This window comes from Durio zibethinus, chromosome 7, assembly GCF_047325235.1.
Source record: "Durio zibethinus cultivar Kanyao isolate XHJ-2024 chromosome 7, ASM4732523v1, whole genome shotgun sequence".
NCBI lineage: Eukaryota > Viridiplantae > Streptophyta > Magnoliopsida > Malvales > Malvaceae > Durio > Durio zibethinus.
In genome coordinates this window covers 23,008,326-23,035,964 of record NC_143168.1, presented here as the reverse complement: position 1 = coordinate 23,035,964, position 27,639 = coordinate 23,008,326, and the positions used below count along the sequence as shown (strand labels likewise).

Here is a 27,639-nt window from a genome sequence, read left to right as displayed (position 1 = left end):
AGCCTTCCATACCCAATACGCCTTCCCTGAATTTTCCATCTTGAGAGCTGCATGCATTGGTTAAAACTAAATGAATTAAAAATACAGCTAAAATGCAATTCCTATAGGTTTAATATATAACGAAACATCTTGTGTAATTTTGCTGACTAACATCTTGTGTAATTTTTCCGACTTAGTCTGCTCCAATGTACCAAATACATATATACATACATATATACATACATACATTTTGTAAACTTTTCGTTCTAATAAAATCTATTTAATTTTGCATAAAAAATACATACGTGCATACATAAAGATGTGTATATTTGATTTAGTATAAGAAAGTATATATATATATATATATATATATATAAATCTCAATTCGTAGAAGCCTGACATATAATGTATAAGAATTGAAATTTTCATAAAATCTTGTTGATGAACTTTAATTATAGTAGAATGCTATGGATGGATTGAAGTCTCACCTGCTACTCCTTTATTTTCATCAAAGTATCCAGTTCATAATTTACCTGTGACTTCAAAAATACAGATTATTAAAATTTGCAAAGGTTGTATACATTGAGCAAATTATATGATCATTTTTTTTTATTTTTGACTGGAAATTAGAGGACAGTTAATCTGAATTCTAGAAATTAAAAGGAAATGCAAACGAAAATGTCATGCATAAGAACATATAGTAGTACTATATAATAAGACCATCCATAATTAATTCTCCATCTCAGTTTGGGAATTTTTTTCAGCAGCAATTTTGAAGTGTTTAATTTCAAATCTAAAATATAAAAAATTCATAAAACAGAAATTTCCTCTTTTTTTTTTTTTAAGTTTTTCCCTGAGAGATCAGAAAAGGAGAAAAGAAAAAGAAATAGTATTTCAGAATTATAAAGAAGTACATCGAACAGTGATAGATTAGATTGCTCAATAAATAAATACCCTCCAACGTGACTTGATAATCTTTTGGTCTTCAATATGAACATTGCGGATGTGTGATATCTTGGACCAATCTGCGCCAGCTTCCGGTTGGCAGTTTTCACACAATGTAGGACATTGTTGAAACTTCAGTTGTCTAAGTGCAGTGAGATGGTCTATTCCATCGGGAAGATAGGAAAATTTGGGACAATTAAGAATCTCCAGTCTTTGAAGTGAATTAAGATTTTTTAGCCATTCTGGTAGCATCTCAAAGTTGGGGCAATGCTGGATTTCAATGGATTGCAAACAGCCAACAGATCCCTCAAGAAGCAATCCAGGCAGATCCTCCAAGTTTGGTGCATCACGTAATATCAACTTCTGAAGGCTCAAGTGAAGGTCTTGGTCTTCTCTGCCTTCCGGTTCCGCGCGTAAATTGATCATTGGGCAGGAAACAATTGCAATTTCCTCTAATTTGACTAGGAACTTCAGACTTCGAGGTAGTAAGACAAGTCTATATCATTTCTTCATAGTCAAATTTCTAAGTGATGTGAGGCATTGCATCCCTTCAAACAAACATTCCAGTGTCTTACACTCGTAGAAGAATAAGAACTGAAGCGAACTCCAACTTTGCAATCTGAGACTGATCGATCTTTGCAAATTGTCACGCACTTGCAATTTTGGAACATCAAATAATCTCAATGTCAGCAAGCTCTGGAGCTTATAGATAGACTTAGGAAGCCTAGTCAATCTAATGCACCTAGTTAAGTTAAGATACAGTAAATGCTTCAAGGTGCAGATGGATTTTGGTAATACCTCCAACCAGGAATTTTCCAGATCAAGTAGCCGTTGGTACTTAAAATTGAAGATGCAAGCACTCAGAAATGATTTCTCAACCATCCTATAGTATCCTCGAGGAGGAGGATTACTAATGGGCGCACACCATTCAACTTCTTCAAAAAAAGTTGTGGAGTTCTCAATGGAATATTTTGATCAGAAAATGACAAATGCCGAATATTTTCAGAAGCATTTACCACATGTTGATATACTGTTAAGCACTCTTCTTGTGAAGCATTTAATGCGAGATCGTGTATAAGATCATGCATTTTGAAGATATAAAATTAGTTTCTATCTTGGACAAAACACCTTGACAATAAGTCCTTGAAATACTGTAACCCAACATCTTCCATGCATTCGCCTTCACTTTGCTTGGGAATTTCAAGAAGTCCATTGGCCATCAAGAAATGGATAATATAATCAATGTCATATTCAGTATCCTTTGAAAATGTTACACATCTAACTTAAAACTAATTGATTATAAGTAAAAGGACCCAACTTGAATATAACACTACAGGATATTTGATATTCATTAGACGTGGGATAATCCACTTTAATAAGGCTTCATCACGTGTAGGTGAAGATGGAAGAAGCCTTTCACATGACAAATTAGAAATGAACAACGAAAAGAAAATCTTGGCTTTGAAACAATGTTAAGCATCCAATCTACTACTAATTGGTAGTAAGTAAAAAAGCCCAACATGAATATAAGATTACAAGATATTAAAAATTTATTAAATGTGGAATAACTCACTTTAACATGCATTTTTTCACAATTTCATTACCAATCCTCTTAAAGTTCGAATATAGCTCTTCATCCCTTTCGTTGAATGCCCATTTTGCAAACAAAGAATTTCATTACCCATGGAACGCCAAAAGATAAAATACACTCTATTTGGTAAGCATGAAAATAATTTCTAAAGTCCATTTCTTCATTTTCCAATGTTTGGATAACTTAATAGATAGATGAGACTCTACTACCATGAATTCTATGACCAAGGTGACTATTTTTCGATTCCCTCCCTAAAGTGATTGGTAGTTTTATAGTCCTTTTTGTTGGTACTTGCTCATTCCCAAATCTTACTAGAGTTATGGTGATCAATTGCAACTAATCCTCTTTAATACCCATTTCTTTATGGTGGCATAGTACATGACGTCGGTGGAACTCTCATTATCGAACATGATCCTTTTAACCACATAATTATATACTACAACCGTGATTACTACAGCATCATTGTGGGAAAGTTGGATTCTTTCCAAATCTTTCAAGTTAAATGAGATCGGTTCATTTTTCCAATTTTTTTCTTTCTTTGTTGAAAAGCCAATAGCCATGATCATAGTTAGGTTGGACTTTCTTTTAGCCGAGGTTAAGCTTCATTTAGTAATCACATTAATCATTTCAGCAATAACTTGAGTAGTCTTTTTTTGTGGCTTTTTTTGTGGAACCCTTGTTGATGTTAAAACATCACATTCAACAATAACTTGAGTAGTCTTTTTATTTTTCTCAAGATCTACTATAATTTCTTTTATGAGAGATCACATCTTTACTTTTGACTATCTTTATCTTTATTGGATCCATACTTTGTAGCTAAATTTTTTATCACCATATCTTACAAACACACACTACGTGTTTTTATTGTCAAACTTTGACCTCTATATTTTTAGCACATGTATAAATGTTTTACACCTAAAAACTTTTAAGTAAGAGCATGAAGCATTTTTTCCTATCCATATATTTTTTTAAAATATCAAAGCCCAAAGGAACTGATGGTGATCTGTTAAGAAAATAATAAGTTGTATTGGTTGTTTCACCCCAAAATGACTTTGGTAATTTTGTTATTCTTAACATATATTTGACTTTTTCTATAATGATGTAGTTTATCCTTTTAGCTATACCATTATGCTATGGTGTTTCAGGTTCTGTCATTTCATATTTGATCCCATACTTTGAACAATACTTTTCAAAGTTTTTGGATGTGTATTTCTCACCATTATCAGTTTAAATATACTTTAAAGGCATCTTTATCATCCTTTTAACCATAGTATGAAATTTTTAAAAATACTACAATACCTAATTTTTATTTTTCAACACATACATTTAAGTCTTGCATTAAGCATCATAAATAAAAGTAACAAAATACCTACTATCACCCAATGACTCAACCTCGATGGGACTATATATGTCAGAATGAATCAATTCTAATATATTTTCTTTTCTTTGAGAACTCTTATGAAAAAAAATTCTACAATACTTGTCAAATAGATAATGATCATATAAATTGAGAGATATACTTTTGGTTAAGATAATAAATGACTGCCTTGCGAGCAGCTATAACCCCTTCTTGTTTATGTGTGCTAACCTCTTGTGCCACAAGTTTGTTGAAGTATCATTCTTAATGGCATTTATCTAGTTGCCTTTCAATTGCATCTATATCTTGTATATTGTGTAGCATAATTTTTTTCTTGCAACTACCATAGATCTTTTAAGAAGCTCCACTGTCCATTCTTTTGTTAACTCTAATAACGTTCCTTATCAATGACATTAATAACAAGCAAGTTCATTTTTATATCTAAAATGTGTCTGACATCCCTTAAAGTTAATATGTAGCTTGTACTAATTTATATAATAATATCACTAATTATAATAATCTGTGATACACTCTTATTTTTCATTTTAGTGTAACCAAAGTCTTATGCTTTGTAAGTTATAAATAACTTTTTCTTAGGAACACAATGATGTGTCACTCTTATGTTAACTATTCACTTAATGTTAGGATCACCAACATGATTATAATTATTATGTGTACAAATTAAAGTAACTGAATCATTATTTGAATTCGCTAATGTAACATTGTCATCATCTGAACTCATATCTTTCTGATCTTTTCACCTTGCATTAAGATTTTGTAGTATTACTTTATATGACCTGTTTTACTATAATGAAAGCACTTCACTTTATCTCTGAACTTGGATTTATGTTTAGATTTACTATGACCTTTTAAGTTTTGATTTTTGTTAATGTTTCTACCCTTGTTCTTTGTGACATGAGCTTGATTCTCAGGGTCTAAATCTTTTTACCTTACTTCTTCATTAAGCATACTGTCTTTTATCATCTTTAATATTACATTGTAATCAGGAGCGAAATTAAGAACAGTCACAACTAGAGTATTTTAGCTATCTAGCAATAAACCTAAAAAAAATAACACATTCATTTCATCATTTATCTTAAGCTCCATATTAGTCATCAAATTAAATATATATTGAAAATTACTCAAGTTCTCTGTAATCGATCATTCATCCATGTACTGTAAAGTCACTAGCTTTTTAATAAGTATAACTTTATTCATACTTATTTTTCTTTCATACAATGTCAATTTTTTTCAAATAGTGTAAACATCTATTTTTTATGCTACATGATGAAACACGTTTATATCAATCCATTTTTTGATTGTAGCTAGTGTCTTTTTATATGGCTTCTTTCAGCTTTCATTTTTCATATCTACTGTTTTAGTCGAATCACCTAATATTGACTCATATAAATCTTTACAATATAAATAATTTTTCATTATAGGCTTTCAAGTTAAATAATTTAATGCTATCAATTTTATCATAAAACCTGTATCAATCTTCATGATCTCAAATAAAATTTACTTTTATCATTTGTTGTTTCTGTATCAATGTTTCAAAATAATCCTTACTCTGATATCACTTTTTTGATCGGTTAAAAAGTTGGGCAGGCCTTTTTAATTTAAAATTAATAATCATTAAAACTCCAAAAACCTGTAAAAACAAACAATGAGAATCTAGCCCTGTAACTGGAACTGAAACTCAACGCAGTCTCTCTCTTTTCTCTTTATCCTCCTTCATCTCCACCCATTTGCTCTGTATCCGTCGCAACTCAGCAAAGATTCTTCGTAGGCACAACACCATCTTCCTCAATAAACTCAGGCACTTTCTTTTCCAAAGATTCTTCCATTTTTTTTTTTTTGTGGTTTTCTTTCTGTTTCATTTTCATGAATTTTATTTTGTTTTGGTTTTGAACAGTTTTCATCGGTTTCACGAGATGGCAACAGAGGGAGGCAAGAGCTATGCCAGGAGAGACAAACTCCTGGAAATCGAGTCAAAGGTTAGAGTTTGGTGGGAAGAAAAAGATGTGTTTAAAGCTGAACCCAATGAAAAACCACCTCAACCAGGTGAAAAATTCTTTGGGAACTTTCCTTTTCCTTATATGAATGGTCTTTTACATCTGGGCCATGCCTTTTCGCTTTCGAAACTCGAGTTTGCTGCTGCTTATCATAGATTAAGAGGTGCCAATGTGTTATTGCCTTTTGCTTTTCACTGTACCGGTATGCCAATCAAGGCTTCAGCTGATAAACTTGCTAGGGAAATCAAACAATTTGGTGATCCACCCATTTTTCCTCATGAGGTAGTAGATGAGGAACCTAACCCAACAGAAGAATCTGACCCAAATGAAGATGCCAATGTGGCGCCTGATAAGTTTAAAGGTAAAAAGTCTAAGGCGGCATCTAAATCTAGCGGACAGATGTTTCAGTGGGAAATTATGAGGAGTTTTGGACTTTCAGATAGTGAGATATCAAAGTTTCAGAACCCGTATGAATGGTTGAAGTTCTTTCCGCCATTGGCTGTTCAAGACCTCAAGGCTTTTGGATTAGGTTGTGATTGGAGAAGGTCATTTGTGACCACAGATATGAATCCGTTTTTTGATTCGTTTGTTAAGTGGCAGATGAGGAAGTTGAAATCGATGGGTAAGATTGTTAAAGATATGAGGTATACTGTATATTCTCCATTGGATGGTCAGCCATGTGCTGATCATGATAGGGCAACTGGTGAAGGAGTTCAGCCTCAAGAGTATACTATTATTAAAATGGAAGTGGTGCCACCTTTTCCAGCTAAAATGCGTGTTTTGGAAGGGAAAAAAGTGTTTTTGGCTGCTGCAACATTGAGGCCTGAGACCATGTATGGGCAAACAAACTGCTGGGTTTTGCCTAATGGGAAATACGGAGCCTTTGAAATCAATGAAACTGAGATATTTATTCTGACTGAGAGAGCAGCACTCAACCTTGCTTATCAGAAGCTCTCCCGCGTCCCTGAAAAACCTACTTGCTTGGTTGAACTGACTGGTTATGATCTGATTGGTCTTCCTGTAAAATCTCCTCTCTCATTTAATGAGATCATATATGCTCTTCCAATGATGACAATTCTAACGGACAAAGGTACAGGGATCGTGACCAGTGTTCCCAGCGATGCTCCTGATGATTATATGGCCTTACATGATTTGAAAGCAAAACCCGCTTTTCGGGAAAAGTTTGGGGTGAAGGATGAATGGGTATTGCCATTTGAGATTATACCCATCATTGACATTCCAGAATTTGGAGACAGGGCAGCTGAAAAAGTTTGTGTGGATCTGAAAATCAAAAGTCAGAATGAGAAAGAAAAGCTTGCTGAGGCGAAGAGGTTGGTGTACTTGAGAGGTTTTACAGAGGGAACCATGACTGTTGGAGAGTATGCAGGAAGAAGAGTCCATGAAGCTAAGGCACTGATAAGGACCAAACTGATTGAGACGGGCCAGGCAATAATTTATAGTGAGCCTGAGAAGAAGGTTATGTCAAGGTCTGGTGATGAGTGTGTTGTGGCTCTTACAGATCAATGGTACATCACATATGGTGAACCGGAATGGAAACAACTAGCTGAGGAGTGCTTATCCAACATGAATCTATACTCTGATGAGACACGACATGGCTTTGAACATACTTTAGGATGGTTGAACCAATGGGCTTGCTCACGATCCTTTGGGCTTGGGACTCGCATTCCTTGGGATGCAGAATTCCTTGTTGAGTCATTATCCGACTCAACCATTTACATGGCTTATTACACAGTTGCTCATCTTTTACAAAATGGGGACATGTACGGAAAAAGTGCTGATCTGGTTAAACCTGCCCAGATGACTGATGAGGTCTGGGAATTTCTCTTCTGTGGTGGTCAGTATCCCAAATCTTCTGATATCCCATCCTCTGTTCTTAACAAGATGAAGCAGGAGTTTGAGTACTGGTATCCATTTGATCTTAGGGTTTCTGGAAAAGACCTTATCCAGAACCATTTAACATTTTGCATCTACAATCACACAGCAATCATGTCCAAGGATCACTGGCCTTGTGGATTCAGGTGCAATGGACATATTATGCTTAATTCAGAGAAGATGTCCAAGTCTACTGGAAATTTCAGGACACTGCATCAGGCAATTGAGGAATTCTCTGCTGATGCTACAAGATTCTCTCTGGCTGATGCTGGGGATGGTGTAGATGATGCAAACTTTGTGTTTGAGACTGCCAATGCTGCAATCTTACGGCTTACAAAAGAGATTGCATGGATGGAAGAGATTCTGGCTGCAGAATCGTCTTTGAGGACAGGTCCCCCATCTACCTATGCTGATCGGGTGTTTGAAAATGAGATAAACATTGCTGTCAAAATGACTGAGCAGAATTATAGGGATTACATGTTTCGGGAGGCTCTCAAGACTGGCTTTTATGATCTTCAAGCTGCCAGGGATGAGTATAGGTTCTCTTGTGGCAGTGGGGGCATGAACCGTGACCTTGTATGGCGGTTTATGGATGTGCAGACTAGGCTTATCACTCCAATCTGCCCTCACTATGCGGAGTTTGTTTGGAGAGAGCTTTTGAAGAAGGATGGCTTTGTGGTGAAAGCAGGCTGGCCCACAGCAGATTCTCCAGATCTGCAACTCAAGAGTGCCGATAAGTATTTGCAAGATTCCATTGTGTTGATGAGAAAGCTGCTCCAGAAGCAGATTTTGGGATCAAAGAAAGCTAATAAGAAAGGTGCTCCTGTTACATCGCTAACTGAGGACAAGTTAAAAGGCCTAATCTTTGTGAATGAGCAATTTGAAGGATGGCAAGCAGAGTGTTTGCAGATTCTCCAAAGCAAGTTCGACAATAAGACCCATACTTTTGCATCAGACGGGGAGATAATGAACGCATTGCAGGAGAGCACTGTTGGTCAGGCAGCAGACTTTAAACAGATCCAGAAACGTTGTATGCCATTCTTGACGTTCAAGAAGGATGAGGCTATTAAAATTGGTGCCCAAGTCCTGGATTTGAAGCTGCCCTTTGGAGAGATTCAGGTCCTTAAGGAGAACTTGGACTTGATCAAAAGACAACTTGGTCTTGAAGAGGTAGAAGTCTTGTCGGCCACTGATCCTGATGCTTATGTTCAAGCTGGTCCTCATGCATCCCTGCTAAAGCAGAATCCTCCATCCCCTGGAAATCCGACTGCCATCTTCCTGTCAAGGTGAAGGAACTTTGTTATTTTAGCATGCTATGTTACATCGAGGAAATGTTTTTTTGTTGGACTATTTGGTATCAGGCGTTCTAAATTGGTGTTTTCTCTCTGCATCTGTGTTTAATTGGGTGTTGAATAGCGAATGGTCACTTATGCTTAAATAAAAATTGAGTTTATTACTGTATGCAGGTAAAACATTTTATTGCTGTCTTCCAGAAATATTGCATCAAAATGCTGTTGTGACATGTCTTTGCTAGCCTATGTGTTTTTCCTATTTTGTTTTGCATTTAAAGTCAAAGATTTTTTTTTTCTTTTGATATTTTCTTCTATCAGTTTTGCTTATTCATTCCTATTTGTTTTTTTAAATTCCAACATTATTGACCTGGTTCTTACTGTTAATCGCTCGCAATTGTACGAAAAAACACCAATGGTGTTTCAAAAGCAAGAAAAAGAACAGGTTTCCAGTTCAGTTTACTGAGTGATCAGTGCTTGCATTGTCGCAATCCGGTTTCTAATGATGATGTGGTAGGAATCGTTTTCTATTGGTCATCCAAATAAAACATTAATAAAAAAAATTTAGTAAAAAAATTCTTGTTTTGTTACCATTTGAATTTAACATGGTAGGTAGTGCATGGAAAACATAGCTTAAGACAAATGATTTTTACTTAAAACATTTCTACCACTACAAAAGGTTTTATAAGAATTTCATTTTTTTTATAGAAGAATTAAAAGAATTCTATTGTATTGTCATTACTCTTTCAATCTCATTTTTTTTTCAAAATTATATATTTTTTTAAAAATCTAAAATTCTTAATTTTTTTATATTCCAAACTTTTTTTTTCATAATTTTTTATTTTTTGATATTAAAAACTAGGAATTATATATTTTACAAAAAATTAAAGTTAATAATGCATGTTAAATCTCTCTTTTTTTTAATTCCAAAAAACAAATAAGAACATAAAATATGAAACAGAAGGAGTATCAAATATGAAAAAATAAAGTTGTTAAATGAAAAAAAAAAATGCACTTTCAATTGTTATATTGTTTAAAAAAGTGTTTATTGAACGAGTAAGTACAAGCGTATAACCCTACTACTTTAGGTAATTGCAAAAATATTTCTCAATATAATGAAATTAGACATTCACCCCACAGGGACGTATTTGACATGTAAAAGAAAATCTTTCAGTTCTAGAAAAAGAAAAAATAATGGACCGTTAAAACTTCCTCTTTTCTTGCCTTAATTATCGATCCTTTGGTTTACCATTTTTCACTTCAAATGCGTCCCCGTAAACCTCCAATTTCCCACATTTTCGTGGAAAACTAATCACCATATTCTCATCCTTTTTCATTTTGTGTCACGGAACAATGCTTGTTTTTTTTACCTTTTATCAGGGATTTAAATTGTGATAACGGTCACGTTTTTTATTGCATCGCGTTTGTCACAATTGTGGATATAACGAAGATTTTCACGATCATTGCGACTATTGCGATCATGAATTTTTTAAAATTTTGCTCAACTTGCTATAAAATATAATAATTTTAATTATTAATCATAAAACTTTTTATTTTATGATTTTTAAAGTAATTTATATCAAATCATGTGTTTTATTTATTTAAAAAAATATATTTATAGTAAAATATTCATATTTAAAAAATTATTTATATGATAATTAAAAAATAAAAAGAGATACATAAATATGTGAAAAATAAATAATCATAACGAATAATATATTTAATTATTTAATTATCGTATTCATCAAATTATTATTGAACTATATTATGCATAAATCAAATAATAAATGATTAGGTATTCATAAATTAAGTAAGAGCATTATTATTTATGAGTCAAAAGAATTGTTTTTTATGAACTTATAGTAAATCAAACTTGACAGTCTCCATGTTATAGTCGATTTTCAAGAATAATAACCTCAAGTCTACTTTTCTTGTCTCTTGACTAAATTGCACAGACCCACACAACTTTTTATCTCTTCACCTTGCATTCAATAATTTTTTTTCTCTAAACCTTCATCCTCATTCCCATCTCTCAGTTTTCTTTTTATTTGGTGTGTGCTATCTGTTTGTTTTTATAAACCTCAAGTTTCACTCTCATCTCTTATATCTTATTTTAAGTCCCAGCAACTCTTGTCTCCTTCTATCAATGTAACATAACCCAATCTAATCTCAAACACACAAAATCATGACAAATTTGAAAATTAAAAAAAAAAAATAATTTGAGTGTTGAATTAATTGTTTACTTTAAATTGCATATACTTGATTTTGATTGAAGTTGAACTTGAGAGAATTGATTTTTTTGAAAGTTTAAGTTTTGAGGGTTTTTTTTTTTTGAATTTGTAAATTGATGTTTATTTTTTTTCTTGTTGTTTTTATTTTAAATTTTAAACAAAATCAAATGAATTTTTTTTTTTGAATTTTTGAATGAAAATAGGAATAGCGGTAATAGTAGGCAATAGCGGATCGTTATTGTCGCTATCACCGTTATACCGTAATTTATGGCCGCGATTCATCCGTTATAGACGAGATTCAAATTCTCTTTCATTTTTTCTCCAATAGCGGTGGCGGATAATGGCGCAACCGCGAAATAGCGGCCGCAACATCCGACCGCTATTTGAATCCTTGCCTTTTACTAAAAAACAGAGTCTTCTCTTTGATCAACCTGGTAAGTTTTAAGTTCAACTCTTAAGTTTTTTGTATTTGTTTCTTTTAATATGGATTGATTTATCTTTCTTTTTCTTTTTGCTTTCAATTTGTTTATAGCAGTCAATATGAATAGGAGGAAGTTAGCATACGAGAGACATCAGACCACGGTGGACTCGGAGACGCCAGGGACGCCGGCATCACCACTGACATCATCGTCGCCGATACACAGCCACGGACGGTCGGGATCAAGCTACGCAAGCGTGGGGAACATGAAGAAAGCGCAAACGAAAGCGGCGGCGCAAAGGCTGGCGGCCGTTATGGCACACCAGCAAAACGTGGAGGGTGATGATGATGACCAGCTTGATTATAATAACATTAATGGCACGGGAGGCATTGGACTCGCTGGTGGAAGAGCAACTCGTGCTCGTTCTCCTATGGTAATTTAATGTTACGTGATCTCAGGGGTAGGGTGTCGGATACAAGTATGTGTTCGAAACATGATGGTTTTGACAATTTTTACATTAATTTTGAGATTAAAGTTTCATATCAGTATGAATAATGAACTGTTTAAGAAGTGAAACAATGGATTAAAATATCTTTATATGTTTTTTTTAAACTTACCCCATTATCAGTTCTGTCATAGGCACTTTTCTTTAATGGGCATTTTCAACACTATTTTGCTATGCAAGAGCTTGGCATTGGAAATAAATAATTCTTACTTCTTACCAGCTGGGTTTAACTTTGTAAAATCCAGAACAAAAACATGGCTCAAAGTGAGTTCCACAGGCAATGACACAACAACTAGCTGATGAGGACAATGATGAGGATGACATTTTAGTGACTGGCACGCCAAGTATAGGGCTTGGTGGTGGAAGAGCAATGCAGTCACGCTCTCCTATGGTAATTATATCGAATTATCTAATACTAGGAATTTGGTTTAGGTTGACCTATGCTATGTTAGTTAAGTGAGAGGTAAGAGAAAAAAGAGCGAGTTGAATTAGGCAAGTTAAAAGACACTTTCCTTAGCTATGATCATGACTCAATTAAGTATTAAATTCTCTTATGCTGCTCTAAACTCTAAATTTGTTCATGGTTGCATGTGGTAGAGTTATGACTTATGACATTGCAAGTCAATTTATTCTTACTTGGACTTGCATTGTAAAATCCAGCACAAAAACATGCCTCAAAGGCGAGCTCCAGTAGTGATGACACAACAACCAGCTGATGAGGATGGACTTTTAGTCAGTGGCACAGCTAGCATAGGTCTCGCTGGTGGAAGGGCAATGCGGTCACAGTCTCCTGCAGTAATTATCTAACACAAATTTGGTTTTAGCTATACCAGCTGCATGTGTGTCAAAGTGAGACGCACAAACTTGTTGTAGTTCAATAAATTCCATTTGACAAGTTAAAATAACACTTCTCTATAAAAGATTTTTTTGACCACTATTAACTGTATTATCAATTTGTCATGCATTGTAATGTATTTCAAACTCTCTTATGCTGCTCTAAAGCTTGTTCATGTTAGCATGCTAGCTGGTTTTACATTGCAAATAAATATGTTCTTACTGCAAGTTATCTTGTAAAACCCAGAACAAAAACATAGCTCAAAGGCTAGCACCACAACAACCATCTGATGAGGACAATGATGATGATGACCTTTTAGTGAGTGGTACCTCAAGCATAGGGCTCGCAGGTGGAAGGGCTATGCAGTCCCGCTCTCCTGCGGTAATTATATGACTATCTGATTTAGATAGACATGTTTGTCTAGTGAGCCTCAGGGAAAGAAAATGAATGCAATTAGACAAGTTAAATTCTTAGTTTGAGCTACATTTATAACAAATTTTAAATTCTCTGGACATATAATAGGTTTTATCTAAAATTGCTCAAGTTGTTTAAGTTTCAGACTTAAAATTTTAAATTTATCTTTTTGTCATTTTAACTTTTGGAGCTATGAAAGTACTGTGTTTTTATAAGCTTTGCTTGAGCTGTCTCTGATAAATGTAACATTTTGTCAACACGGTATGAAATGGAACGTGAGAGTGTGAACAAGATAAGTCGTAAGCTAATAATTGAGTGACCTGTTCATGCATGCTTGAGCACTGGAAATCAGTAATTGACTGATTTAGTCTTTAAGGACTCCGAATATTCCTTAATGCATTATTACTTATTACAAAGAGAAGTGTATTATTCAGTTGACTAGTTGTTTGGTAACCATATGGGTCTTGCGTGCAAAATTACTTATTTGATTTTCTTATCAGTACAAATTTGGTGATTTGAACATATTGTTGTTTATAATTGGGTTGCTGCTTGAAATGTGTTTAGGGAAGAAAGTTTAATATTAAGTTGCAAAGGAATTTGTTGAATAAGATAATTCATAGATGTCTAATCGTTAGTTTGTAACTTCTGTGACTTACACATTACATGCAAAAGCCTGATGCTACCAACAAATATGTTCTCAGTGGACTAGCACTGTATAATTTTGCAGACTAAAAACATAACTCAGAAGCGGCTGCCACAAGTTACTACACGGAAAGCATCTGATAAGGGCGATCATGAGGATGACCTTTTAGTTAGTGGCAGAGCAAGCATTGGTATTGCTCGTGGTAGGGCAATGCAGTCACGCCCTTCTATGGTAATTATGTGATTTCCTATTATGAATTTGTTTTAGCTATTTCTTGCTTGTCATGCTAATGTGAGAGAAGAAGCATGAGCTTGAGCAGACAAGTTATGATGTGAGTTTAAGGAAAAGATTTACGGTTAATGCTGGAGTTTTATGCTACTGAGAAATGCATTCTTATATGGACTTCCATTCGTAAACACAGGCCAAAACTATGGCTCAAAGGCCTGTGCAACAAGTAGCACAGCAACCAGGTGATGAGGACAATGATGTGGATGACCTTGCAAATAATAATAGTTCAGCGAGTGGCACAGCAACCATTGGACTTGCTTGTGGAAAAGCAATACGTTCATCTTCTCCCTCGGTAATTTGTCTGTTAACTGAGTATGCTCAGTTATCTAAATTTTTTGTTTGTTTAATGCTTATATTACTTATGAATGTAATTCTTACTTGTAACTTTAAATTTGCTATTAGTCAGTTCATATCAATCAGGATCAACCACCATCTACACGTTCCACACCAGGCAGTCAAACCTCTCTATCTGTCAACAATATGGAGCAACCATTATCATCTTATTCAAGTGGCCAACCATCTCACTCTATCAGCTCTGTGGAGCAACCCATGTCTCCTTATTCCATTTCAGGCGGACAACCATCTCTGCAGGGTTCTGCAGAACAGCCAACTGCTGGCCGGTTATGTCCATTAACCAGATCCATAGAGCAACCTTTATCTGCTCGTTCCACAGCATCAGGTCGCCAACATTTAGGAGTCAAGGCAGTTCCTGTGATACCTCATACAGTGCCTATGCCACTGAAGCCAACCTCATCTGTTAGTTCAACAGAGGCTTCAACTGATAATCGGAGAGATAAACGGTATATTATAGCTCTAAGCTGGTGTGATTTCAGTTTGAAGGATGAAGTTATCATCCATATCGTAATCCCCTCCAACTTTTTTCTTTCGTCACCCTTATTTTTTTTTGTTAGTTTTATACATATAATGTGAATTTTCCCTTTTAACTTGGTCTTTGAAGTTTTAGATATATTAGAAAGAGAATGAGGAAATCTGCCATCAAATGGAGCAACTTCTCTGATTCGTGATTTAGAAGCGATTGAGTGTCATAAATTTAAACAACATTAAGAACATTCTTATATAACATAGTCACAAGATAATAGATATATATGAGTAATTCAGGTCCTTATGTTTTCATCTCTACAGTAAGAAAGGCTTTGTTGCTGCTCTTCCAGTATTCAAGAATGCATAATGCCCTCCCCTGGAAGTATTTAAGCCCATCACCGTCATGCGTTTTTCTCAATTAATAATGTTAGGGTCTCAAGATCCTGGGATCATGTAAAATGCCCATTGCACTGGTTTAGGTTCTTTCTTTGTTTCATCTATAGTGCTCTAAAATTTATAGTGTAAGCAGATTGTCTTCAGATTTTGGGAGTATGAGCAGTTTGAAAGATAGGGGAAGAAAGCAGTCTACTTCTGCTTTACAAGATGAGGTACAGTCACGTTAAGCTAAATATGTGTTTCCTTCTAGCATATATTAGTTGCAATTTTATTTTTTTCTTTTTTGTTTCTAAGGAATTATTTGAAAGCAGGTGTATAGGTCATCATATCTTCTTTTTCAAAAACCTAATTAATTTGTTCAAGTCTGAACACTTCAATTTTCAGTCTATGTGATCAAACACATGAAGAAGCTTAGGAAAATGTTTATTTTTATCTTCCAGTAATGTGGTGTGAATTTCATGGCAGCTTGATATGCTACAGGATGAAAATGAAAGTTTAATTGAAAAGGTGATTCCAGCAACTTTTTTCTTCTTCGTTATGTAACTTGTTCTATTGTTGTATCTAGTAAAGTTGTATGAAAAGTTTTATTTGGAAAATGATATTGTATTCATGCACATCAATTTGGCTCTCCATCATCTTCAAGCACTGAGCCAATATCCTAAATTGTTGCAACAGTTATCTTCAAATGAACGGGCATAATCTATCTGAATACTGGCATTTGGATATAACTTTTGCAACACCATTTTCTCCCAAAAACTCTGATGTAATTAGGTTAGCCAACTAAGTGCTTTGGCCTACGGAAAATGTTAATAATAGTCTTATACTGTTATTTTTGCATGATATTTGCCTTCCCAGCTTCAACTTGCAGAGGAGAGGTGTGAGGAAGCAGAAGCAAGAGCTCAGCAGCTTGAGAAACAGGTGAACTTTTCTCAGTTTAAAGAAAACTAAACAAGAGAAATGTAAATGAACTTTATACCGCTCCAGCAAGCAAAATTATGTATTTGTTTACTTGATTCATAACATGTTCAATATAGATTGCTAATCTTGGAGAAGGTGTAACTTTAGAAGCACGTCTTTTAAGCAGGCAAGTTTCATGGCTTACAAGAATTTAATGTTATATTGTGATTTATTTTTCCTTTTTCTTATGCGCTATTTGTCTTCCTCTTCAGAAAGGAGGCAGCCCTGCAGGAAAGGGAGGTTTGTACTTCTAAAGAGTGCCACTCTTTTCTTGTCTCAAACTAATCTGCATGTGTTATCAGTCTCATTATGCATGGAAAATTACATAATACTCGATAACTATGAGCCTTAAAAGACATTCTTTTGTCTTGTAAGTGTGTGTTTACTGAGTTTATTTATGCTTCTTTCTGCATCTTTTTATGCATCTCTCTTTGTGAGATGGTACTGATTTCATGCATAGAGAGGTTTATTATATACACCTGAAGCAGGCATGTGCATGAAATTTTTAGCATAAATTTTAAAATGAGAATCTGATATGTAAAAATAAATGCCGTCTCAACAGTCAATAGACACTAAGCACAGAAGTTGGTGTTTGCTTTAGATCTGTAGGAAGGATTGCCAGAGGTCATGCTTTATTCATTCTTAACACCTTCAATAGTTTCATTGCTTTTGTAGATCTAGCTAGTCCTGCTTTGTTGCTTATAACTGACTTCTTTTTGCAAAAATCATTGTGCTACTTTAATTCTTTTACTTTTACATTTTAGTCTGGACATGGTTTATGAACTGCAGCTGAGTAGCATATGACATTGTTCTTCTTGCAGGCTGCTTTAAGAACTGCAACGCAAACTCATGGTGGTATACCCGAACAGATTGCTTCTCTTCGGACAGAGGCTGAGGTATTTTGAAATTTTATGTCGTATGCTCTGGCTTTTTCTTTTGAATGTTACCATTCTTAAAAAGGGGGAAATGTTCTTGCTTAACTTAATTTTCTCTGTTCTTAAATTGTGAGCTAGATCGCCAGAGATGAAGCAACATCTGCCTTAGATAAGCTCCATGAAGCGGAGTGTGAAATGAAATCTCTGCAAACAGTAACTCAAAGGATGATGCTGACTGAGGAAGAGATGGTTGACTTTATTTCTAATCTTGCAGAAATCATTTTGTCAGTTTACTCCTTAATGTCATAGTTACGTAATCTGCAGTTTTCATCTTAGGAAGAGGTTGTTTTAAAGAGATGCTGGCTTGCTCGTTATTGGATTTTATGTGTGGAACATGGTAAAGTGTTGATATTTAAATACGTGAAATTCCTGATTGTTTTTGAGTTGATGCTGCTGTATTGGATAAACAGTTGCCTCTATAATCACCACAAAAGTTAAAGCACTGCGTTCCAATATAAATGGTTAGGTGATCCTGCGAGTAATTAAAGTTGCAACTGCAGTCAGTTTCTTTAATGTGCAAACCCATAATTCTGTCTTTGTACATTTTGTATGAAGCTGCTTAGATTTCTCAAGGACATGACCTTTTGCAGGTATTCAGGCAGAGATAGCTGGGGCAAAACATGAATATTGGTCATCATTTGCTCCTCTTCCCGTTGAGATAGTATTAGCTGCTGGGCAAAGAGCCAAAGAGGAGGAATCTTCATGTAAGATTTCATTTGATATGCATGCTTTAATTCATCCACTTCCCCATATATTCCATCTGACCTTTGATAGGATTTAAATAATAAAGAAGGGGAGCTGTTTAGGTGTAAAAGTGGAGTGACGCTGAAACCGAGAAAAAAAAAGAAAAAAAAATAAAAAAAATAAAAAAAAAAGAGAGTTGTCTGATTTAATTTAATTAAAATTTTATGAGTAAGTTATGATTTTGTATTTTATATTTTAAACAGTAAAAATCAAATTTAAAATTTTTTACAAATAAATTTAAAATATATTTATTGAGTCATTTATTTAGTGAAATTTTTTAAATTATTTTTTTAGTTGCTGATTAATTTTAGTTTAACTAAAAAATAATTTTATATATTTATTATTTAATAATAAAAGTTTTTTTATATTAGAAGAGTTTTTAAATAAATTTTGATGTATTTTATTTTCCTATATCATTAATTATTAATTATTATTTTATTGTTGTAAATTTATTATGATATATTGTTTTGTTTGTCACTTCATATTTAACAAAATTTAAAAAAAAATACAAAGAAACAACAATAAAACAAAACCTAACCAATCAAGAGAGATATTAAGTGATTATAAACATTTAATTTTGTTCGAAATAATAGATTATAAGTGGCAACAATATTCTTAATGTTTTGATGAGTGGCAGTAACCGGAAAAGTCCTATGACTAAGTTCACAGTGTTCGATATGATGGATATAGTGGCTTTCATTCATGCATGGAAATAACCGGAAGCTACATTTACCTTTCCAAAATTATGCATGTTCACGTTGAGTATGGGGACAAATTTTGTGTGCTTGTGCTAATGTGGAGCAACAACGGTTACACCATGTGATGGAAAAGTTCATAGCCGAAAGTCATGGGTGGCAAATGGAACACATCTGCTCACTTTTCAGCTATCAATGTCAAAGCTGGAACTATTGAACTGAAAAAAAAACCTACCACAAGGCATGAAAAAAAGGAAATTCCTTGACAAAAGCTAGCCGGCTGCACATGCACGTGTATATTGTCTTTTCCATTGACAAGGTCAAGGTCTCCCGAAGCTTTTCCTGATGGCTTTCGACAAACCATGCCAAGCGAACTTCCTCAATAGCAAGGGAAGTTATCTTCTCCAAAACACTTTCTGCAATCTCGAATAAGAATTATTCATCCATATCTGAACTCTGAAATCAAAGAAAAGACGAAGGTTATTAAGTTAAAAGACAGGTCAACGCTCTCTTTTTCTCTGAGCAGTTCATTGACTTTGCCCTTGAGCCAGCCAATTGATCTTCATATATAGCTTTCCAAGATGTATATATTTTCGAATAATTTATTCATTTGGCGAAAACTGTACACAAACGACTAGACGTTGACGGTCCATCCACTCCCCAACAAGTTAATAAGATTTCTCTCTATCAAATTTCTTAATATTGTGGAACTAATCAATTTAAAAAAAAAAAAAAATTTCGACGAAGTCTTCCTCCTTCACGCTAAGTTAATAAGAGGATTTTGATTACTATTCTACTTCTTCGTGTTAAGTTAATTTGAATGAATGATAAGGATGATTTTGATTAAATTAAAAATATTAATAAAAGTAAAAATAATTATAATACTAATAAGAGTAAAAATAGTTGTGAGATATGTGTTTGAATAAAACAAAAATATTAAATATAAATTAAGTTATAGTGAGAATAAAAAATCATATAGGATATTAAATTAAAAATTATATTTAATAAAAAATTTTAAAATTTTAAAATTTATAAAATTAATAAATAATTATAAATTTATTCAAATAATTTATGTCAAATAATAATTTATTAATAAATAATTGATAATTAATAAAAATAATAATTTATCAAATAATATTTTTATTATATTAAATAAAAAATTAAAATAAAAAGGTTAAATTATAAAAATATTTTTTTGTCTCTTCAATACAATTAAAAAGGTAAAAAAAAAAAAAGCAATCGAGCGTTCATCCACTAAAACCAAAAAATTCAATGAGTAAAAGTTGATTTCGTGATGGACATTCAATTGCGTGTTCAATGCATTTACACAATTTTTCATGCCAAGTGTATTTACGCTAGGGATACTTTTGAATCCAAATCGCGATTTAACTTATAGTCACCTTTTATGGGCCTCCTCAATAGACAATAATGGATGAATTTATGCGAAATGGAGATATTTGAATCAGATAATCGTTTAATCAATGAATCAGAACACGACAAACAGCTGAAGCAGAGTGTATAAAAAGATATAAGTCTTATACTTTAACATCGAGAAATTTTATAAAATTATATTTAGGTGATAAAATAATTTATATCTTAGAGATTTTAATTAATTTTAAACAAAATAAATTTTTTTAAATAAAAAATCAGATCGAAAGTGGATTGGATTTCCTTTTTCTGTTTTTTTTCTTTAAATTGGGTTTGAGTTGAAGTTGGATTTTAAGTTGTTCCAACTCCATTAGATGCATGTATATAAAAAATATTTTTATTATTTATTTAATTTTATGTTATATATATTATATTAATAAAATAATTATTTAATATTTTAATTTAAGGTATTGATTTAATAAAAATTTTATATTATATATAACTAAGATATAATTTATATTTAGAAATAATATTTTATGAATATTATAATAAATTAAATTATTATATTAATTTTGAATCGAAACAAATTGGTTGCAATTTATAAATATATTAATCGAATTGAATAAAATAATATTTTGATGTCAAATAAAATTAAAATTAAGTGTAAAAATTAAAAAAATTGAATTGAAATTAAATTAAATAAAAATTAACCTTGATTTAACCAGTTATCATCCTCTCTTATGCTAATTACAAAAATATGGGAACACTCACAATTAATGGGTCAATTCCAAGGATGATTACATCAAGTAATGCAGGTACATCATCTAATGAAAGGTGCAATAACACAATGATGATATTAGACTTAGATTTAGATGGACCACAGAGTGATGATAGTGTAATAACTCTATCATTTTATTTAATGAAAACGACATTTTTGGTTTGTCTGCCATGCCCATTTCAAAGGAAAGGAAACATGAAGGAAACAGCTAGCTATATATAAAACAGAACCTAACCATTCAAGAGAGGTACCGAGTGGGCATTGTAACTTTAAAACAACCTAAACAATTTTTTTTCTCAATTTGTTTTTCTGATGTTCTCTTTTTTTTCCCCCTTTTTTTCTTTAAATGTGATTTGCTTGTTATAGGTGTTGGAAAAGGTTGTGATGTCTGCATGCGTGAATTTTTGGATTGATTTGAGTTATAGTAAATTTTGATTGTTGTTTTCTTTGTTTTTCCACCGTTCATTCTTTTTCAGACTCAATCTTTCTGTTTTTTTTTTTTTTCTCCTTCCAAGATTTTTTTTTTTTTTTTTGCAAAAAGTCAGTATTGACATAAGGTTGAATAAATGATGAATCTCCACCCATGGTGTCACCCAACTATGCATCTCTAGTTGAGTTTCATTTTATGATAGATAATAGATAGATGACATATTCCTATTCTCAACTTGCTTTGCTAGTTGGAACATATAAAATGGTACACATTTCAAGTAATCATTTTTCTGGTTATACGCAGCCATACATTTTATAGTATATCTCCATAAAGTCCATAATCCATAAAGTCCTTAATTGAAGCTAACAAAACATTGGCACAAAGACTCTAAATCAAACAAAGTAAAAACTAAAAAGCTTCCAGCTAGCGCTAGCCTCCATACCGACAGGCTTTGGTTCAATCATCCATCATGAGAGCTGCATGCAGTAGTTCAAAACTAAATGAAATGAGTTAAAAATACAACTCAAAGTAATTCCAAGCAATGTTCCAAAAAAAAAAAAAAAGCTAAGTTCGAATGAATCTTGTGGAAATGGGTGGATTGAAGTCTCACATGCCGCTCCTTTATTCTCACCAAAGCATCGACTTCAAAATTTACCTGCGACCAAAGGTACAAATCATTAAAATTTGCAAATGTTGTATGCATAATACATGCGTATAGAGGAAGTTATATGGTCAATTTTAACTAGCAATGAAGAGATAAAAGATAAAGAAATTAATAAGTACCACAAACCATACCTGGTAAATCTTCTGATCTTAAATATGAACCTCTTGGATGTGTGCTATCTTGGACCAACCAGCACCCACTTCGGGTTGATATTTTTCACTCAACGTAGGAAATTTTCGAATCTGTAGTTGGGTAAGCAAGGTGAGGCGATCCAAACCATCCGGAAGAGAGGATAATTTTGGGCAGTCAAGAATCTCAAGTTTTTGAAGTGATGACAGATTTTGTAGCCATTCCGGTAGTATCTCAAAGTTGGGACAGCGGTTAATTTTTATAAGTTGCAAAGTGCTAGCAGATCTATCAAGAAGCAATCGCGGTAGATCCTCCAACTTTGGTGCACCTCGTTTTTCCAATTGCTAAAGGCACAGGTGAAGGTCCCAGTCTTCTCTTTCTTTCAGTTCCATGCGTAAATTGATTATTGGTCATTCAACTATAGTAATACACTCCAGCTTGGTTAGAAATTTCAAACTTCGTGGTAGTGAGACTAGTTTGGAGCAACATTTTATAGTCAAACTTCGAAGTGATGTCAGGTGTTGCATCCCTGTTGCATCCCTTCAAACAAATATTCCTGCAACTCACATCCGTAGCAGTACAAGAACTGAAGAGAACTCCAACATCTTGGTCGAATCTCACTTATATGCGTAGTATCTCTTTGGATTTGCTTTGAATCTTATAATTACACATCGAAAGTTTTAAGAGTTTTGAGTTTATCTTATATCCCATATTGAGAGCTTAATAAAGTTATAAAAAATTTCATCCTTATAAATAAAATGTTTTAGTTTTGGTTTGAGAGTCTTAGAGAGTTAGACACCAAAAGAATAATTAAGTAGGTTATTAAAATGGTATAATTAAGTTTTGAGTTAAATTTCAAATAAAGAGTTTTTGGAGATTTTTCTCATTCTAAAAGTTTTATAGTTGTAAAAATTTATTGTTAGTTGATTGTGTTTTGAGTAAATCATTTTGATTTGGGTCGAACCAAATATGTTTGTATGTTTTTATTTTTTATTTGAGCTTGTTATTTTGTGTATATGGATGCTGAGTGTCGGTGTTAATTTCCCATGAGTATCCCCGGTTAGATCTAGGAATCTGAGATTGACCAAACTTCGCAAATTGCAAGGCAGTTGCAATTGGCAATCAATATCCAACAATCTTAATGTCAACAAGCTTTGAAGCTTATAGATAGAACGAGGAAGCTTGCTCATTCTATAACACTTGGATAAGTCAAGATATCTTAAATGCTTCAAGGTGCCAACGGAATTGGGCAATACTTCCAAAAATGAATAGGAGAGATCAAGTAGCCACAGGAACTTGAAATTCAAGATGGAAGCATTTACAAAATGTTCCTCAATTATCCTATTTCTTCCTGAAGAAGGTAGGATCACTAATGTCCGCACACCTTTTATATTCTTCAAAAATGACTGTGGAGCTCTCAATGGATTATCACCCGAAAATGACAAATGTCGAATATGATCAATAGCATTTTATTGTATGAGGATAAATTGTTAAACAGTCATCTTGAGACACATTTGACAAGAGATCATGTATTAGGTCATGGATTTTAAATGTGTAATATGTATATTCAACCTCGACATCTTGGACAAAACCCCTCGACCATAATTCTTTGAAATATCGTAATCCAACATCTTCCCACTCTTCATTTTGCTTGGGGCTTTCAGTAAGTCCAATGGCCATCCAGAATTGGACGATATAATCAATATCATAAATAGTATCCTTTGGAAACAATGACAAACGAGTTAGGCACCTTTGCAAATGAGATGGCAAATGATTATAACTCAATTTTAGCATAGGTAGAATGTCATTTTCATTTTGATCAAGTTTCCATATGTCGTTATCTTTTATAAATTCCCATTCATGTCGCTCAGTTTTCAGTAGAGCAAGCTCCCTAAAGTTCTCACCACCAATGGAACCCCTTTGCATTTTTTCACAATTTCATCACCAATTCTCATAAGGTTTGGATATACTTTCTCATCTCCTTCCCTAAATGCCCATTTTACAAACAAAGATAGACAATCTTTGTGACTAAGACCTTTCAAGTTGTACGGAGCAATAGTACCCACTATCGAAGCAACTTTTGAACTCTGTGTAGTCACAATGATTTTACTTTGTTGAAAGTTACCCATTGTCATCAGTAAATCTCTCAGTTCCATCCATTTTACATGATCTTCGTTTCATACATCATCTAAAACGAGTAAAAAAGTTTTACCATTTAAAAGCATTCGCAAATGAGTTTGCAATGCATTAACTGGTAAACCATTACATCTTTCCCCCGTGATGGAGTAAATAACATCACAAAGCAACCTAGCAAGATGAAACTCATCTGACACACACAACCATATTTTCAAGGGAAAGACCCTAGTGATCCTTTCATCGTTGTACACAAGTTGAGCAAGCATGGTCTTCCCTAAACCTCTGATTCCAACTATAGGGATGACGGGGATATTTTCAGTATCGATTGGCTTGACTAAAAGATCTATGATGTTTTCTTTGTCTCGATTATGACCTATCACATTAGAAGGTATCACAAAGCAGTGGGTATCCCTGAGAATAACACGCCGGTTCTCAACTTTCTCTTCAAGTCCAAGATTAAATTTTTTGAAATCACTAGCCATCGCATCTAGTTTTCATTGATCTTTTTGATTTTATGACTCATCCTCAAAGGGAATGCAAATGGAATAGAGAGAGCAGGTAATCGTACCAATTTGTTGGTGGCGCTTCCATGATTGATTAACTCCTTTCAATAAAAGAATTTTTTATTGAAATAATTCTTAAAATATTTCAGTACGTTGGTAACATTAGAAGAACTTTTTCTCATCTAAAGATTTCTTAGGCATCGCTTCTCGGAATACCTTAGAATCTCATCTTCGGAGGCTCGAATTTATTTTTCGTAAGAAAATATCATGCATGTAATGCAAAATGTTACCATGTTTATGCACACATTTTATTCTCCTTTGTTAGAAATTTTATTAATTTTTTAATTTTAATTAAAATTTTGAAGAAAAAGGAATTTAATTATATTGGAGATTTTCTATAAATATTCCAATACGCTGATAATATTTTACAAAAAATCTTCTCACCTAGAGATTTCTTAAAGCATCTCTACTCTGAATACTTTTAGAATCCCATCATTGGATTAAATTTCTTTTCTTCATATTTTTATTACTTATATTTTTAATTTATTAATCAATTTTTATTTATTATTTTTAAAAAAATATCTTTATTGTATTGAAAATTTTTTTTATAAATACTCCAATACGCTGGTAGTATTTTAAAAAAAATCTTCTCACCTAGAGATTCCGTAGGCATCACTACTCGAAATACCTTTGAATCTCATCGTCGGATAAAAATTTTCTTTTCTTTTATTTTTTATTACTTTAGTATTATTATTGAACTTATCTTTATATTATTTGTTTTAAAGTTTATTAACATAATTACATAAAAAAAATTTAATCACAATTTCATCATTTAATCTAACAAATATAAATATTTTAACATACATAAATATTAAAAAAATAATATATAAAAAAAAAAAAAATTTTACCTGAACCGGACCGGTCAACTGTCCGGTCAACGCGCGGTTCGGTCGGACGGTTCGGTCCGACGGTTCAGTACCCGTTCGGTTCGGTCTAAGCGGTTCGATTTCGGTTCGGTTCGATCTAAGCGGTTCGGTTCCGATCCCGTTAGTCCGATCAGAGGTCGATGAAGGAAGCGGATCGCGGGTCGGGTGCACGGACCCCGGGTCGAGTCACGGTTGACGGGCATATCCTCCTTGGCTGAAATGGTGTCGTTTTGGGTCTTTCTCAAAACGACATCGTTTTGAGTTTTTGCTTTACTATATATAGCTGAAGATTTTTTTTTGGTTCATTTGGCTTCTATTTCAGAAAAAAAAAAAGGAGAGAGGGAGAGAGAGAGAGGGCTGGAGGAGAGGTCCGCCGGTCGGTCGTCGGACCACCGTGCCGACCGTCGTCTGGGTCACCGTTGGCAGTCGCTGTCGGTGGTTTTCAATCACCGAAAAAGGTGAAAATACTTCTGAAAATTCTCTTTGACGCGATCTTTTCAGATTCGGTGTCTTTTTTATCGAAAACAGCCTCAATCGACGTAGATCGAGGCTCAAAGTTTCGATCTTCTTTTTTTTTTTGGACAGAATCGACTGATCTCTCTCCTTTTTTTTAGGTGGCTTTCTGGCGCTGGGTTCCCCGTTCCAGGGGACTGTTTTTTTTTGTGTTTTTGCAAAAAAAATTTTTTTTTTTACAGAAGCTGCCTTTCTTTTTTTTTAGCCATTTTTTTTTCGTTCTGCCCTCTTGCCCCATTTGCAAATATCAAGCTCTATTTATAGAGCTTGTTAGGATTCAAATTCCAGATCTTCTGGGATTCGAATCTCATTTTTCAACTGAAAAATCACGCCTGCTATTCGTGATTGGCGACTTGTCGGTCGATCGTTGACGACTAACGACAGTGATTTTGAACTTTAGGGATTGTGCATTTAATGCACTAGATTTGAATCGGATAAGGATGAAGAAAAAGGAAAAAGAAAAGAAGAAGAAGACAAACGCAGAAACGGGAAGAAAAGAAAGAGAAGAAGAAAAAGAAAAAAAAAAGAAAAGAAAGAAAAAAAATTAAATAAATAATAATAATAATAATAATAATCAAAATGGTGTTTACACGTGACATAGTTTTTCAAGGATTCATTATGGCCTTGGTGGATTGACCTTAAGCTTAATGTTATCTTTTTTATTTTTTGGCTGCATACAAATTGATATAGGAAGTAATGGCTGAGCTTTTTAAATGTTGTGATTAACCTTGGTTTTAAAACTATTAAACCAAGATCAAGCTGCGACCTTAAAGGTAATAGCATGACCTTTACACATTAAAACTTTATTCGCATCCTGCATCATCATGTTAGTTCTATAAACTTTCAAATGAACGAAAAAATTAAAAGCACCATCGTAAGTTTCTAAAGTTGACATTGTGAACCCTTTTGAAGTCATAGTTATGTCGATTTCTTCGATGAAGGACGAGGTCTTAAATAATTTGAGCTTGTCTTTGAAAGCCACCTCTTTCGCCTTTAACTCTTTCTCCATAGTTTGCATTTGGGCTTCTAGGTTTTTGTTTGGCTAAGGCTCTGGGTTAGTTTGTTTTGATTTTTTGGTAATGACATGTATTGTGTTGTGACTAGGTAGTAGTGAGCAGAAGTATCGTGCTCTTCTTTTTTGGAGGTTGATGAGGCTTTCACCTCCTCATAGCTCGGTTGCCTTTTCACAACTTCTTAGCTAGGAATAACTAGGCCTAGAACCTTCGAAGCTTAGGGTAG

The 27,639-nt window shown here is 33.6% G+C and overlaps 1 protein-coding gene and 2 pseudogenes across 2 annotated transcripts; 2 read left to right on the top strand and 1 right to left on the bottom strand.

The window, feature by feature from the left end:
* Positions 1–476: 476 nt before the first annotated feature.
* On the bottom strand, positions 477–27,409 carry LOC149518157 (putative disease resistance protein RGA1; annotated as a pseudogene).
* LOC111286833 (leucine--tRNA ligase, cytoplasmic pseudogene) lies at positions 5,496–9,259 on the top strand (annotated as a pseudogene). The gene is made up of 2 exons (XR_016343643.1): positions 5,496–5,691; positions 5,788–9,259. The product of XR_016343643.1 is annotated as a leucine--tRNA ligase, cytoplasmic pseudogene (transcript).
* On the top strand, positions 13,194–18,383 carry LOC149518158 (uncharacterized). The gene is made up of 15 exons (XM_089764318.1): positions 13,194–13,235; positions 13,306–13,440; positions 14,038–14,103; positions 14,201–14,347; positions 14,538–14,696; positions 14,807–15,204; positions 15,756–15,834; positions 16,088–16,129; positions 16,478–16,540; positions 16,657–16,710; positions 16,796–16,819; positions 17,401–17,475; positions 17,593–17,703; positions 17,791–17,851; positions 18,105–18,383. The coding sequence occupies exons 1-15, from the start codon at positions 13,194–13,196 to the stop codon at positions 18,293–18,295; spliced, it is 1,647 nt and encodes a 548-aa protein (XP_089620444.1). The 3' UTR covers positions 18,296–18,383.
* Positions 27,410–27,639: the final 230 nt, after the last annotated feature.